A 16,860-nucleotide genomic window follows, 5' to 3' on the forward strand; every position below is an offset into this window, starting at 1 on the left:
CGCATTCCAAGCATTGTCCAGCATCTCTGACTTTGTCTATATAAATGTTTCAGAATCATACCTCTCCATTCACCTGAAGAAGGAGCAGTGCTCCGAAAGCTCGTGTTTGAAACAAACCTGTTGGACATTAACCTGGTGTTGTAAGACTTCTTACTGTACAAAATTAATGGGCAGAATGGACTGTTTCCAGAGTGAATATGCTATGGTCTGTGCTTAGGTACAAAAATCATAATAAAACAATTCAATTATATTTTTTCTTCTTTCCAGATCCAAGTTGCTTCCAAGAACCCCTGAGGTAGGGGTTTTCTGGAATCCAGCTGGGGCAACTTTGACTCCATGCACATGTGTAAGAGGTGCAAAATCTGTCGTAGGTCTCGACCAATTCTCATGTCTATTGAATTCAGTGTAGAACAGGTGATAGTACCATTTACAAGCTTGTCACCCAAAGTCAGAATTATCCCCATTTGTACGAGAGAGGGGAGATAGATCTGGCAACTTGCCCATATTCCCAATATCGATGCAACCACAGGCTGGCATCAACATCCCACATTTTATTACGCAGAAACCTTTAAAACAAAACAAAAAATACATTTTGCTTCACATTTCTCCGGAGTTGATTGTTTTAAGGTTATTCAGCATCTCGGCCTATTCCCCAGAATGGGCCACGTTAACATTTTAAAACAGGCTACTCCTGGCTACCCATATGAAGTCCGACAGCAATGGCATCAACCCTCCAATGTGCTATATGCGAATAATTAAACACAAAATACACCAAAACGCAAGTGCATAGAGTACAAAAGCAAGGACGTTATGATGAACCTGTTTCTAAAATACTAGTTCAGTGCTAACTGGAGTATTGTGTCCATTTCTGAATGACATCCAAGGATAGGAAACTTCCGTTCTGTCTACAGATGGGAGAAGAGGGTTTTTTCTCCTTGGAAAAGTGAAGATTAAGGGGAGATTTGATAGAAGTGTTCAAATTCATGAGCGATCTGCATAGGTCTAAGCCAGGAGAAACAATGTTCCCATTGGCAGATGGATGAAGAACAAAAGGACACTCATTTCAGATGATTCATAGAATCGTAGAAATCTAGAAAGAGGCCACTTGGCCCATCACTTCTGCTCCGGCCACAAAAACCAGCCCCCCAGCCTAATCTAACTTTCCAGCATTTGGCCTGAGGCCCTGCAGGTTATGGCACTTGGGATAGAATCCAGACACCTTTAAAATGTGTTGAGCTTTCTGCCTGTACAACCCTCTCAGGCAGTGACTTCCAGACATCTTCTGGATAGCCTTATTTCACTTTCCAAACCGTCCATTAATCTCTTTAAATCTATGTCCCCTAGTCACTGTCCATAGAACCATAGAAACCCTACAGAAAGAGGCCATTCAGCCCATCGGGTCTGCACCAACCTCTAAGACCTACATAGGTCCATTGCCCCACCCTATATCCGTAACTCCATAACTCCACCTTACTTCCACATCTTTGGACACTAAGGGGCAATTTATCATGGCCAATCGACCTAACCCGCACATGTTCGGTCGTCGGGAGGAAACCGGAGCACCCGGAGGAAACTCACGCAGGCATGGGCAAAATGTCCAAACTCCACACAATCACCCAAGGCCGGAATTGAACCCAGGTCCATGGCGCTGTGAGGCAGCAGCGCTACCACTGTGCCACCGTGCCACTGTCTCCTCTGCAAAATTAAAAGAGATCTGTCCCACCTGCTCTATTCGGGCCCCGCATAATTTTGAATAGTGCATGCGTAACAATAGTAAGACGAGGAAAAACGTCCTTATGTAGCGAGTGGTTAGGATCTGGAATGTACTGTCTGTGAGTGTGGTGGAGGCAGATTCACACAGCGAGTGGTTAGGATCTGGAATGTACTGTCTGTGAGTGTGGTGGAGGCAGATTCACACAGCGAGTGGTTAGGATCTGGAATGTACTGTCTGTGAGTGTGGTGGAGGCAGATTCAAACAGCGAGTGGTTAGGATCTGGAATGTACTGTCTGAGAGTGTGGTGGAGGCAGATTAACACAGCAAGTGGTTAGGATCTGGAATGTACTGTCTGAGAGAGTGGTGGAGGCAGATTCACACAGCAAGTGGTTAGTATCTGGAATGCACTGTCTGTGAGTGTGGTGGAGACGGATTCACACAGCGAGTGGTTAGGATCCAGAATGTACTGTCTGTGAGTGTGGTGGAGACAGATTCACACAGTGAGTGGTTAGGATCTGGAATGCACTGTCTGTGAGTGTGGTGGAGGCAAATTCACACAGCGAGTGGTTAGGATCTGGAATGCACCATCTGAGAGAGTGGTGGAGGTAGGTTCATACAGCGAGTGGTTAGGATCTGGAATGCACCATCTGAGAGTGTGGTGGAGGTAGGTTCACACGGCGAGTGGTTAGGATCTGGAATGTACTGTCTGAGAATGTTGTGGAGGCAGATTCACACAGCGAGTGGTTAGGATCTGGAATGTACTGTCTGTGAGTGTGGTGGAGACAGATTCACACAGCGAGGGGTTAGGATCTGGAATGTACTGTCTGAGAATGTTGTGGAGACAGTTTCAATCGTAGGCCGTCAATTGGATAATGATCTGAAGATTTGCAGGACTGCTGGGAAATTCCAAGGGAGCGATCACTGTTCGTCCAGGTGATTGAAGTCAACATAAGTTATGAATGGGGAGAGATTTTGGGGTGCTCTGATGCAGAGGGATCTGGGTGTCCTTGTGCATGAGTCACAGAAAACGAGCATGCAGGTGCAGCAGATAACAAGGAATGCAAATAGAATGTTGGCATTGATAGCAAAATGAATGGAGTATAAAGGTAAGGAAGTGTTGTTGCAACTATATAAGGCATTGGTAAGACCGCACCTGGAGTTTTGTGCACAGTTGTGGTCCCCTTATTTGAAGAAAGATGTTGTCGCATTGAAGGCAGTTCAGAGGAAGTTCACGAGATTGATTCCAGACCGGGCGGGTTTCTCCGACCCCCCCCCCCCCCCCACCCCCCGGCCGGGTCGGAAAATCGCCGGGGGGGGTGGGGGGTGGCGTGAATCCCGCCCCTACCGGCTGCCGAATTATCCGGCACCAGATATTTGGCGGGGTTGTGAATTGCGCCATGCCGGTCAGCGGGCGCTGGTAGCGGCCTCCCCCCGGCGATTCTCCAGCCCACGATGGGCCGAGTGGCCGCCCGTTTTCTGCCGTTCCCGCCGGTGTAAATTAGAGTAGGTCCTTACCGGCGGGACCAGTCGGCGCGGGCGGCCTCCGGGGTTCTCGGGGGGGGGGGGGGGGGGGGGGGGGCGGGGAGATCTGGCCCTGGGAGGTGCCCCCACGGTGGCCTGGCCCGCGACCGGGGCCCACCAATCCGCGGGCGGGCCTGTGCCGTGGGGGCACTCTATTCTTCCGCACTGGCGGCTGTAGCGGTCCGCCATTGCCGGTGCAGAGACGAAGCCCGCTGCGTGAGCGCTGGGATGACGCCACCACACACTAGCACTCCCGCGCATGCGCCAACTCACGCCGGCCAGCGGATTCCCTTTGGCGCCGGTTGGCATGGCACTAAGCCCCTTCCTTGCCAGCCTGCGTGGCGCAAATCACTCCGGGGCCGGCCTAGCCCCTAAAGGTGCGGTGGATTCCCCACTTTTGGGGCGGCCCGACGCTGGAGTGGTTCACGCCACTCCTTCCCGCCAGAGTTGCCCGCCCTGCCGATTACGGCAGAATCCCGCCCGAGGGGTTTGTCGTACGAGGAGACATTGAGCAGTTTAGGCCTCTACTCTCTCATGTTTAAAAGAATGAGGGGAGATCTAATTGAGGTATATATGATGATAAACAGTGTGGATAAAATAGACATGGGGCTGATGCTTCCTCTCGTGGGGCATTGTAAAACAAGAGGTCATAATCTTAGAATAAAAAGTAACAAATTTAAAACAGATTTCAGGGAAACTACTTCTCCCAAAGGGTTGTGAATCAGTGGAATTCGCTACCCCAGAGTGCGTTGGAAGCAGGGACACTGAGTAAACTAAAGGAGCAATGAGACAGATTTTTAATTGGTCATGGGTTGAAGGTTTACGGAGAACGGGCAGAGCGGTGGAGTTGAGGCCAGGATGGGATCAGCCATGATCACATTGAAGTTGCTTTGGCTCGGGAGCCTAAATTGCCGACTCCCGCTCCTGGGTCATGTGTTCTTGGGAGGAGATACTCTTGTTTGTGCGATGTGTACACATTCTTCCCGTATCTGTGTGGGTTTCCTCCGGGTGCTCTGGCTTCCTCCCACAATCCAAAGATGTGCAGGTTAGGTGGATTGGCCATGCTAAATTGCCCCTTAGTATCCAAAGATGTGCAGGTTAGGTTGCAGGGTTACAGGGAAAGGGCGGGGTGGGTGGGGGAGTGGACCCCTCTTTCATTGGGTTGGAGCAAACTCGATGGACCAAATGGCCTCCTTCTGCACTGTAGGGATTCTATGATGATTCTAAGGTCATGGGTTGGAGCAACCGCATGACCTAGACTGATGCTCCAATGTAGAACAGCTGGAGTTCAGCACTGCCAGAGTTTCAGGTGAGGTTGTTCAGGCGAATGGGGGGAAAACTGCAAAAGTAAAATGGCTCGATTAATCTCTGAGAATCGAGATACCTCATGAATGAGAGGGATGCCCCCAAGAACATCTTTTACTTGGGATTGAGTTCCAAATGACATCTTGTGTTATGTTATTGGGTTCTGAGCGCAATATTGATCTGGGCTTTATCCTGAGAGCACGGACAGTATGAGAAAGACCGCCCTTACCTGTCCTGAAAATGAGGTTGTGTGAGCCTATTGTCCTTATTGTAAAAGCACTCCAAAAAGTGATTTTGGGAAGGGACTTCCATCATTCCCTACCCATCTGCGGAATTGCCTGCCAAGTGAAGCAGTTGTGGCTCCCCTATCGGATGTTTTTACGTCAAAGATAGATAGATTTTTGAACAGTAAAGGAATTAAAGGTTACGGTGAGCGGGCGGGTAAGTGGAGCTGAGCCCACAAAAGATCAGCCATGATCTTATTGAATGGCGGAGCAGGCTCGAGGGGCCAGATGGCCTACTCCTGCTCCTAGTTCTTATGTTCTGTATGACAAAGGCGCTGGCTCCCTTTGTGTGCGCTAATTACAATGCCATCATTTATTTCCTGAGCGTCTTGGGCATGTTGAATTGCTGTGTATTGGGTTTGCAGTATTCATCTTGTGAATCAAAAATTATGTCTAGATTAATAATGATCCTTAAAAAACAATTACGTACTTTTCTATTATTGCCCCTTCCATGTAGGAAGAGATCTCAAATAGCTTTACGTCAGAATGGCAAAACGGGGTACACCAGGTAGAAGAAGCAGACCAAAAAATGAGTTAGTTACAGTGAGAATCAATAAAAGGGTTTTGGGGAAGTTTTTAAAAGCAGAGGGGTGAGGGGAAGGCGCATTTTGAAGGTAAACAGATAATAAATTCCTTGGGTCAAAAATATAGGGGCTGGGCGGCATGGTGGTGCAGTGGTTAGCACTGCTGTCTCACAGCGCTGAGGACCCGGGTTCGATCCTGGCCCCAGGTTACTGTCCGTGTGGAGTTTGCACATTCTCGCCGTGTCTGCATGGGTCTCACCCGCCGCTGCCCAAAATGATGCAGGATAAGTGGATTGGCCATGCTAAATTGGCCCTTCAATTGGATTTTTTTTAAAATATAGGGGCTAAATTCTAGCACTTATGGAGAGTAAGGAATGGAGGTGAACATCACCAAAAACCTATCCTGGTCCACCCACATCGACGCTACCACCCAGAAAGCACAACAGCGCCTATACTTCCTCAGGAAACTAAGGAAATTCGGCATGTCCACATTATATCTTAGCAACTTTTACAGATGCACTATAGAAAGCATCCTATCTGGCTGCATCACAGCCTGGTATGGCAACTGCTCGGCCCAAGACCGCAAGAAACTTCAGAGAGCCGTGAATACAGCCCAGTCCATCACACAAACCCGCCTCCGATCCATTGACTCTAACTACATCTCCCACTGCCTGGGGAAAGCGGGCAGCATAATCAAAGAGCCCTTGACCCGGCTTACTCACTCTTCCAGCTTCTTCAATAGGACAGGAGATACTTAAGTCTGAGAACACGCACGAACAGATTCAAAAACAGCTTCTTCCCCGCTGTTACCAGACTCCTAAACAACCCGCTTATGGACTGACCTGATTAATACCACACTCCTGTATGCTTCACCCGATGCCGGTGTCTGTATATTTACATTGTGTACCTTATGTTGCTATTACATATTTTCTTTTCTTTTCATGTACTAAATGATCTGTTTGAGCTGCACACAGAAAAATACTTTTCACTATACCTCGGTACACGTGACAATAAACAAATCCAAATTCAGATAGGGGGTGGAGAGATGCAATTGAGTATTCTATTGTTAACAGAATGGCAGTTGGATGTGGGAGGCATTCCGGAATGTCACTGAGGTTAGGCGGAGTAAGATAAAGGAGTGAGGATCACAATTCTGAAATCAACTCACTGAAGAGCAAATAGATTTCCAAAGGGCACAGGTAAAGGAAGTGATTGGAGTGTAAAACTTGGACATGGGTGAGGATCCAAGGTTAAATATTTGGGATGTGTTGAAGCTTGTCCAAGATCATCAAAAGTAAAATGAAATTTCACTTTTTTGATGGTAAATGGATTTTGAAGAAATGTTAGAGAACATCTGACTTTACACAGATTCTAAGTTGCAGCATGTGTGAAATCTGGTGCCAAATGTAATTAAATAGAGACATGGCATAGGACAAGGCTGAATGATTCCTTTATCACATTAAACTGTCATCATGTTGGCATCTATGCAAAATATACACTGGGTTAGATTTGCTCAGCTCTATCAAGGCAGGGTTGGAGGCAGTGGGGCCAGGAAAATAGGGGGGGGGGGGGTGGGGAGCAGAGACCGGATTGTTTCACAGTGCCTCCCTGCCACCAGGGGAGTTTGTCAGGGTCAGTTTGTGGGAACAATCCGCTGCCCGCTGTGCAGGCCAGTGAGGCAACCTCCACGTTAAGGCCTGCAATTAGCAGAGTGTCGCTCGGATGTTGGAGGCGTGGCAGGAACATTTCACTCTGGTTATGGAAGGGGGATTGCAATTCTGAAGTCAATTAACTCCCAGTGTGGCTGCCAGGGCTCAAGGAGATGTCAGACCTCTGATCGGGCCTGCTGCGTCAAGAGCCCAGTCACCCACTCTCCTTAATTAAACAAGGAGCCCAGAGGTGGCCAATTAAGAGGCTGCCTTATGGAAGGTTGCTGAGCCGTTCTCACTGCTGGCAAGTGCAGGATCTCAGCCCCTAATGTCAGGGTCTCAAAGCCCAGAGGAAAATCCAACCCAGTTACTATTCCCATTCCCACAGCCTGCACCTCGCAGTCTGATCAACAATCTCCAACCTCTCTTTCTTTCCCTTCCTGTTTCTCACTAGTTTATTGATAATGCTGCAGAGATTTCGTCTCTGAAGTGACCTAGAAATTCATAAGACGAAGGAGCAGAAGTAGGCCATTCGGCCCATTATGTCTATTCTGCCATTCAATGAGATCATGACCGATATGATAATAAACTCAACTTTCCCACTTTATATCCATAATCCTCGATTCCCTTGCTGATTAAAACGCTGTCAATCGCAGCCTTGAGCACTCTTAACGACCCAGCCTCTACAGCTCTCTGTGGTGGAGAATTCCACAGATTCCCTCTGAGAAAGGAAATTCCTCTTCATCTCTGTTGTAAATGGGAAATTTCTTACTCTGAGATCATGCCCTCTGGTCCTAGACTCTCCCACAAGCGGAAACAACCTCTCAGCATCTACCCTTGCAAGCTCCCTGACAATCCTATATATCTCAATAAGGTTGCTTCTCATTCTACTAAACTCCAATGAGTACAGGCCCAACTCAATCTCTCTGTATAAGGAAATCCTAGCCAGAATCAACCTAGTGAACCTTCTCTGTGCTGCCTCCAATCTTTCCTCAGAGTATGCTTCCCACAGCACAGCAAATGTTTCCACAATTCCTTCTGAAAGTTCCTCCTCAATCTGCTTCAACTACTCTTTCAGGCAGTGAATTCCAAATTGTAACAATTAGTTGTGTCAAAAAAAATCTCTTCATCTCCTTTTTGTTTATGCCTATGTATTCAATCCAAGTCGCTCATAATTTTAAACTTTGAACACTACATTGAACCTACCTAACCTAATATAACTTGGAAGTTTACCACAGCCAACAAAGAGAGGACATTGCCACCCACGGTGGCACAGTGGTCAGTGGCATGCTAGCACAATGGTTAGCACTGCTGCCTCACAGTGCCAGGGACCTGGGTTTGATTCCAACCTTGCCTGTGCGGAGTCTGCACTTTCTCCCAGTGTCTGTGTAGGTTTCCTCCGGGTGCTCCGGTTTCCTCCCACAGTCCAAAGATGTGCAGGTTAGGTGGATTGACCATGCTAACTTGTCCCTTAGTGTCTAAAGATGTGCAAGTTAGGTGGGGTTACGGGGTTAAACAGATAGGACAGGGGAGTGGACCGAGGTAAGGTGTTCTTTCAGAGTATCGGTGCAGACCTGATGGGCTGAATGGTCTCCTTCTGCACTGGAGTGAAATCCATGACACGGAAATTAAAGAGCAACATTTTAGTCTATTGCAAATTACGTCAATATGTACCTTCCCATTTTGACAACAAATTTCATGATATCCTTTAGGAACTATCAGGCATATCTTTATGTAAGAGTTAATTGTTCATACTTGTGGCCAACGTTTTCTTACAAGAGGGCAGCTATTCTCCAGAAGCCCATATGCTTTGCCAACAAAAGTACAAACTTGTTGAAAATGCCAATAAAAATACTTTTTTTTAAAAAGTACAGCCTTGCACTGATCTGAACATATTCATTTTCTCCATGAAAGACTATCTCAAGATCACTTGTCATTAACGAATTATAAATAGCTGGCTTGACCTTAGCCCAAAGAATCACTCAGGAATTTAAGGATAGTATCAGATTTAAAGAAGGGGATTGCAATGTTGCAAAACACAATAGCAAGTCTGAGGATCGGGATGTTTTAGAGAACAGCAAAGAGCCACCAAAAAGATGATTAAAAGGGAAAATATAGAATAGGAGTATCAACTAGCCAGAAATATTAAAACCATTTGTAAGAGTTTTCATAAGTAAATAAAAAGGAAGAGAGTAGCTAAAGTAAATGATGGTCCCTTAGAAGCAGAGGCAGGACAAATTATCATGGGGAATGAGGAAATGATGGAGGCATGGAAAATATATTTTGGAAAGTATTTCCTCCCCCCCCCCCGGGCATGTTTTCCAGAGGCACAGGCAGCTCGCCATTGGCTAACAGCGAGGTCTTCCGGTCCCGCTGCTGTCTATACCATTTTCCATGGCTCCTTCATCCCAATGCCAGAGAAACTATCATAAAGGGATTGCCTTTGGTGGGGCCAGCAGGAAGGGCCAGAACATCCCGCCCTTTGTGGCTGCGTTCACAGAAGGAGACACAGGTTCCACACCAGATACAGGTGTTAACCTAAGGGCTAAAAGTGAGGAAATGGAAAATTAATATTGGCAGAGATAAAGTATTGGAAAAACCTCAAACAGAATTAAGTGCTTTCCAATCACCTCCCTTCATGATTGAGTGATTTTGAAGTAATCAGCTGGAAATTGACAGTAATTAACTCTGTTTGAAGAGGTCCAGGAGCTGTCACTCAATAAAAATAATCTTTATCATCAGCAGTAGGCTTACATTAACATGAAAAATGAAATAAAATGAAAATCACTTATTGTCACAAGTAGGCTTCAAATGAAGTTACTGTGAAAAGCCCCTAGTAGCCACATTCTGGTGCCTGTTCGGGGAGGCTGGTACGGGAATTGAACCGTGCTGCTGGCCTACCTTGGTCTGCTTTAAAAGCCAGCTATTTTGCCCCGTGCTAAACCAGCCCCATTGCAAAGTGAAAAGCCCCTAGTCACCATATTCCGGCGCCTGTTCGGTTACACAGAGGGAGAAATCAGAATGTCCAATTCACCTAACAGCACGTCTTTTGGGACTTGTGGGAGGAAACTGGAGCACCCGGAGGAAACCCAACAGACATGAGGAGAATGTGCAGACTCCGCACAGTCAGTGACCCACGCCAGGAATTGAACCAGTGGTTCCATGCCACCCACATCTTTGGGTTGTGGGGGCGAAGCCCACACAAACACGGGGAGAATGTGTAAACCCCACACGGATAGTGATGCAGGGCCGGGATCAAACCTGGGACCTCGGTGCCGTGAGGCAGCAGTGCAAACCCACTGCGCCACCGTGCTGCCCCCAATAATAATCTTTATTATTGTCACAAGTAGGCTCACATTAATAATGCAATGAAATTACTGTGAAAATCCCCTAGTCGCCACACTACGATGCCTGGATTGGGTACACAGAGAGAATTCAGAATGTCCAATTCACCTAACAAGTACGTCTTTCGCGACTTGTGGGAGGAAACCGGAGCACCCGGAGGAAACCCACGCAGACACGGGAAGAACGTGCAGACTCCGTACAGCCAGTGACCCAAGCCGGGAATCGAACTGGGGTCCCTGCCGCTGTGAAGCAACAGTGCTAACCATGGTGCTCCTGTGCCGCGCAAAGCTTGATGTTTTTAAACATTGCCTTTAGAGCACTTCAGATTATTCAAGCCTGACGGGTGGTAAATGCAGCAGTGCTGACCGCTGGGGTATGCGGCAGCTTCAATCACAAGATTGTAAAATGAATATAAAAGAGAAATTAATGCATGGCTTGTAGCTCAAAGACCTGAGGAGGTTTAAACACAGCTGACTAGTTTCCTCTTTCCAGGAATTGACAGGTGCTGCTTCCTGTGTCTGAGCCAACAAGTGTATTACTCAGGTGAGTGTTAAAGTAGTTTTTTTTTCACTGTCTCTGTCTGTACTGCTCTCCAGCTACCCACAGCGATCTCTCTCTCTGGGGGCTTCCTGACCAGGGTCTCTCTCTGAGGGGCTTCCTGACTAGGGTCTCTTTCTGAGGGTCTTCCTGACAGGGGTCTCTCTCTGAGGGGCTTCCTGACAGGGGTCTCTTTCTGAGGGTCTTCCTGACCAGGGTCTCTCTCTGAGGGGCTTCATGACCAGCGTCTCTTTCTGAGGGTCTTCCTGACCAGGGTCTCTCTCTGAGGGGCTTCCTGACTAGGGTCTCTTTCTGAGGGGCTTCCTGACAGGATCTCTTTTCTGGGGTGTCTGAGGAGGGGTATCCTTATTTAGGGCATGTCTGTGGGGGTTCTCTTCAATAATGGGGTCACTGGGGGGTCCTATTATTTAGGTGGCCCCAGGGGGGGGCCCTTATTCCAGGGGTCTCTGGTGGGGGTGCAGTGGGCAGGTATTGCATTGTGGTGGGAGGAGGGTGATCCTTGGATGGACTTTGGGGGCAACTACCTGAAAGAGTTACCCACTTGCCCACCGCAAGGTCCACCACATAAGGGCCACGCTTGTCAGGAGCAGAATTGATTCTCACCAATGTGATTCCCGACCCAGAGGACCGGAGAATCACGCAGGCCCAGATCATATGGTGCCCGACCCGCTAAACGGGCATTGATACCGACGGCAGCAGGTGGCGGGCTGGAGCATTGGAAACAGATCGGCGTCCGGCGCTGATTCCATTTTCTTCACTACCACTGGATTCTCCACCTCACCGGGAACGCCACTACCAGCGGGGGGGGGGGATTCCGCCCTATATCAGTGACTTGGATGGAGAGATAGAAAGTAACGTATCGAAGTTTGGTGATGATACCAACCTAGGTGGAAAGATAAGTTGCAGGGAGGACACAAAAAGGCTGCAAAGTGAAATGAACAGGTTAGGTGAGTGGCCAACAAGATGCTAGATGGAGTATAATTTTGGGAAGAACAAAGTTAGTCACTTTGTTTGCAAGAATAAAAAACAGAATATGTTTTAAAAGATGAGAAACTTGGGAGTGTTGACATTCAAAGAGACCTGGGTGTGCTTGTACAAGGAACAGAGAAAGTTAGCATGTGGACGCAGTAAAAGGGCGGCACGGTGGTGCAGTGGTTAGCACTGCTGCCTCACGGCGTCGGGGACCCAGGTTCGATCCCGGCCCCAAGTCACTGACTGTGTGGCGTTTGCACATTCTCCCCGTGTCTACGTGGGTCTCACCCTAACAACCCAAAAAGATGTGCAGGGTAGGTGGATTGGCCATGCTAAATTGCCCCTTAAATTAGAAGAAAAAATAATTGGACACTCTAAATTTATTTTTTTAAATGAAGACAAAGTAAGCAATTAGGGAGGCAAATGGTACTTTGGCCTTTACTGCAAGGGGATTGGAATACAGGAATAAAGACATTTTACTGCAGTTGTACAGGATTTTGGTGAGACCACATCTGGGTTGCTGGGTGCAGTTTTAGTCTCCACATTTAAGAAAGGTAGACTTGAATTGGAGGCCTTACAGTTAAGGTTCACTGCACTGGTACCTGGGATGAGGGGGTTGTCCTATGGTTTTAGGCTGAGTAAATTGTCTGGGATTTTGAAGAATGAGAGGTGATCTCACTGAAGCAGAGAAGGTTCTGAAGGGGTTTGACAGGGTGGACGCTGGTCGATTACTTCCGCAGGTCGGGGAATCGGAAACCCGGTGGGGGGGGGGGGGGGGGGGGGGGCAGTCGCAAGATAAGGGGGCTGATTATTTAGTTCTGAAATGATAAGAAATTTCTTCACTCAAAGGGTTGTGAATCTTTGGAATTCTCCACCCCAGACTCCTTGCTGCTCAATCGTTGAATAAATTTGACAGATTTTCAGTCTCTCAGGGAATTAAGGGTTAAGGGGAGCGGACAGAAAAATGGAGTTGAAATGAAAATGAAAATCGCTTATTGTCACGAGTAGGCTTCAATGAAGTTACTGTGAAAAGCCCCTAGTCGCCACATTCCGGCGCCTGTCCGGGGAGGCTGATACGGGAATCAAACCGTGCTGCTGGCCTGCTTGGTCTGCTTTAAAAGCCAGCGATTTAGCCCAGTGAGCTCAAGATCAGCCATGATCGTATTGAATGATAGAATACATTCAATGGGCCAAATGGTCTATTCCTGTTCCTACTCCTCATGTTCTTAATCATAAAAGAACACAGCTGATGAAGTGAAAATGCGAACTGAAGTCAAAATATATTTAATGAAAGGACTACATGTTTAGACAGATATTCTTTGCGACTAATTAAGAGTCTGTTTTCAAGTCTACACGAGGATTGCTGCAAGGTTTGTATGTCTGTGTCTGGAGGTGAGTTTATGAACATGTGGAAAAGTATGAATGAACAACTTTGAACAATAGAAAGCATTGACAATGCTCCAATAATCAATTTCACGACACAGAAGTGTATATTCTACACCCATAGATTTGAACCGAATAACTGTCTATCATTAGCTGGAAATTAAGCTAATTGAAGAAAACATAACTTGTACTCTGCCATGGGTTACCATGATGAATCAAGGAATAGATACATACACGCAGTTACACGCAATCACAGCACTTTAATTTCTTAGCAAACTTACTTCGAAGGTCAGGAACATTTCTAATCTTCATTAAGGTTTTCACAATATCTTCATCAGTGAATCCCATCGAGGTGACTATGCCAATTGGAAGTCCATTGTATCTGAGAGCATTGGCTACTTTGTTGGCAGTGTCCACCCAGATGTTTTCATTTGAAGATATTATGCCAATATGAGCCCAGAGAAAATATTTCATCACATTATACAAAACCCTGACAGGTGGTAGCAAGGTCCTCGCAAACGTAGGGTAGCTCTTGGCATTATCAAGCTGAAAGTTGACACAGGCCCATGAAAATATTCCCTTATTCCAGTTCTTGCCCATCAGTGAAGCTGCCTCACAATAGCCTGGGTTCGCTGGACCCAGAAATACAGAAGCATGTTTCTCAAATTCCACAAAGTTACTGAGTGCCTTTGAAGTCTGGCAATCATCTTGAAGCACGACATAGTCAAGCTTGTATCTGTGGTGTAAGAAACCACCTTTGTTGATTCGATCAACGGCCAACTTGGCAGCCATACCCGGGAGAGCCTTGGAATAAATTGGGTCACAGTTCCACGGTCCGACGACTCCGACCTTGAAAGCAAAGGTGAGTGTGTGATATGGCAAGACTAATGTTCCCAGAAGCAGCCACCACAATGGTGGGAAAAATTTCAACTTCATAAAAAACCTTTGCTTTGGTGGGTGGTACCATCGAGGGTGATTAGTGAACTCCAGCAGATAGCCTCTTAATGTCCAACAGGAACTCAGCATTTTCCTGGGAGCATCGACAGCCAGGTCCTGAACAGGTCGGATTCATTCACGAATAATAGTGACCTCAGCCCCTGAAGAAATGAGTAACATATTTGAATCATGAGAGATGTACTCAACACCATTACACCCGATATTACCATATTGGTCGATTGTTACATAGAAAAATTAGTGGGCCATTTAGCTTCTCGGGCCTGTTCTGCCATTCAGATAAATCGTAGCTGATCTGAGCTTAACACAATTTTTCTGCCCTGCTCTATATCTCTTAATGCACTTACCTAACAATAATCTACCAAACTCAGTTTTGCAATCTTCAACTGATCACCAACCTCAATCAATTTTCTGGTAAGAGAGCTCTAGATTTACATTACAAAAGACTGAATAATTTTGGACCTCAAAATTTGTCCTTCCAAACACAACTTTACGTTAGTGTGAACTATCAGGGGGTTGGTTTATATACTGAAAGACTGGGCGCGATTCTCCCAAAACGGGAGAAATCGTAAGGCTGGCGTCAAACCCGGGCGGGTTTGACGCCAGCGCGCCCCTTCCCGACCGGGAACCGATTCTGGTCCCCGGTCGGGGCTAGCAGCCCGACGCCGTAGGCTCCGGCATGACGGGCTTAACGAATATCGTTAAGCCCGCTTGCCGGAGTTAGCGCCGGCTGATGCGTCATATGACGTCAGCCGCGCATGCGCGGATTGGAAGACTCCAACCCGCGCATGCGCGGATGACGTCATCGCGTATTTGCGCGAAACCCGCGCATGCGCGGGCCGGGTTGCCCCTCAGCCGCCCCGCGAATGGATACTGCGGGGCGGCGGAAGGAGAAAGAGTGCGCGGGCATCGGGCCCGCTGCCCGCGATCGGTACCCACCGATCGCGGGCCCATGGCACCCTTGGCACGGCCGTGGTACTGCCGTGCCAATCGGTGCCATGGTTATAAAAAGCGAGTTGTTCCCGCCGTTTTTACGAACGGCCAGACCAGGTCTGTTTGCCGTTCGTAAAAACGGCGTAAAGGGCTGGGACTTCGGCCCATCGAACAGCTGTGAATCGCTGCCGGCCGTAAAAAAACGGCGGCAGCGATTCGGGTCGGGTGTTGGGCGGGGGGTGGGGGAGAATAGCGGGAGGGCGGGAAAAATGTCGGGAAGGCCCTCCCGCTATTCTCCGACCCGTCGTGGGGGTCGGAGAATTTCGCCCAGTATTTTTTAAATATTGCCTGACATGAGGATTTATGACGACTCAACATTCTGACTGAATTCTTTGAGGAGGTGACCAAACACGTGGATGAAGGTAAAGCAATGGATGTTGTGCACATGGATTTTAGTAAGGCATTTGATAATGTTCTCTATGGTAGGCTTATGCAGAAAGTAAGGAGGTATGGGATAGTGGGAAATTTGGCCAGTTGGATAATGAACTGGCTAACCGATAGAAGTCAGAGAGTGATGGTGGATGGCAAATATTCAGCCTGGAGCCCAGTTACCAGTGGCATACCGCAGTGATCAGTTCTGGGTCCTCTGATGTTTGTTATTTTCATTAATGACTTGGATGAGGGCGTTGAAGGATGGGTCAGTAAATTTGCAGATGCTGTGAGGATTGGTGGAGTTGTGGATAGTGAGGAGGACTGTTGTCAGCTGCAGAGACATAGATAGGATGCAGAGCTGGGCTGAGAAGTGGCAGATGGACTTTAACACTGAAAAATGTGAGGTTGTCCATTTTGGAAGGACAAATATGAATGCGGAATACAGGGTTAACGGTAGGGTTCTTGGCAATGTGGAGGAGCAAAGAGATCTTGGGGTCTATGTTCATAGATCTTTGAAAGTTGCCACTGAAGTGGATAGAACTGCGAAGAAGACCTATGGTGTCCTAGCGTTCATTAGCAGAGGGATTGAATTTAAGAGCCGTGAGGTGATAATGCAGCTGCCCAAAACCTTGGTAATGCCACATTTCAGAGTACTGTGTGCAGTTCTGGTCACCTCATTTTAGGAAGGATTTATTTACCAGAATGTTGCCTGGAATGGAGAGTAGGTCTTATGAGGAAAGGTTGAGGGTGCTAGGCCTTTTCTCATTAGAACGGAGAAGGATGGGACAGCATGGTGGCGCAGTGGGTTAGCCCTGCAACCTCACAGTACCGAGGTCCCAGGTTCGATTCTGGCTCTGGGTCACTGTCCGTGTGGAGTTTGCACATTCTCCCCATGTTTGCATGGGTTTCGCCCCCACAACCCAAAGATGTGCAGGATAGGTGGATTGGCCACGCTAAATTGCCCCTTAATTGGAAAAAAAATTAATTGGCTACTCTAAATTTATTTTTAAAAAAGAACGGAGAAGGATGAGGGGAGACTTAATAGAGGTTTATAAGATGATCAGGGGAATAAATAGAGTAGACAGTCAGAGACTTTTTCCCCGGATACAACAAACGATTACAAGGGGACATAAATTAAAAGTGAATGGTGGAAAATATAGAGGGGATGTCAGAGGTAGGTTCTTTACCCAGAGAGTAGTGGGGTTATGGAATGCACCGCCTGTGGAAGTAGTTGAGTCGGAAACATTAGGGACCTACAAGCGACTATTGGATAGGTACATGGATTA

The 16,860-nt window shown here is 47.4% G+C and overlaps 1 protein-coding gene across 1 annotated transcript in view; it reads right to left on the reverse strand.

The window, feature by feature from the left end:
* The window catches only part of gucy2f (guanylate cyclase 2F, retinal), an 85,690-nt gene that overhangs the window by 66,963 nt on the left and 1,867 nt on the right, over positions 1-16,860 (reverse strand). The window contains 1 exon segment of the mRNA XM_038817915.1: positions 13,537-14,352. Coding sequence (XP_038673843.1) covers positions 13,537-14,281 — 745 coding nt within the window. The 5' untranslated portion in view covers positions 14,282-14,352.

Source organism: Scyliorhinus canicula, chromosome 14 (genome assembly GCF_902713615.1).
Source record: "Scyliorhinus canicula chromosome 14, sScyCan1.1, whole genome shotgun sequence".
Taxonomy (NCBI): Eukaryota; Metazoa; Chordata; class Chondrichthyes; order Carcharhiniformes; family Scyliorhinidae; genus Scyliorhinus; species Scyliorhinus canicula.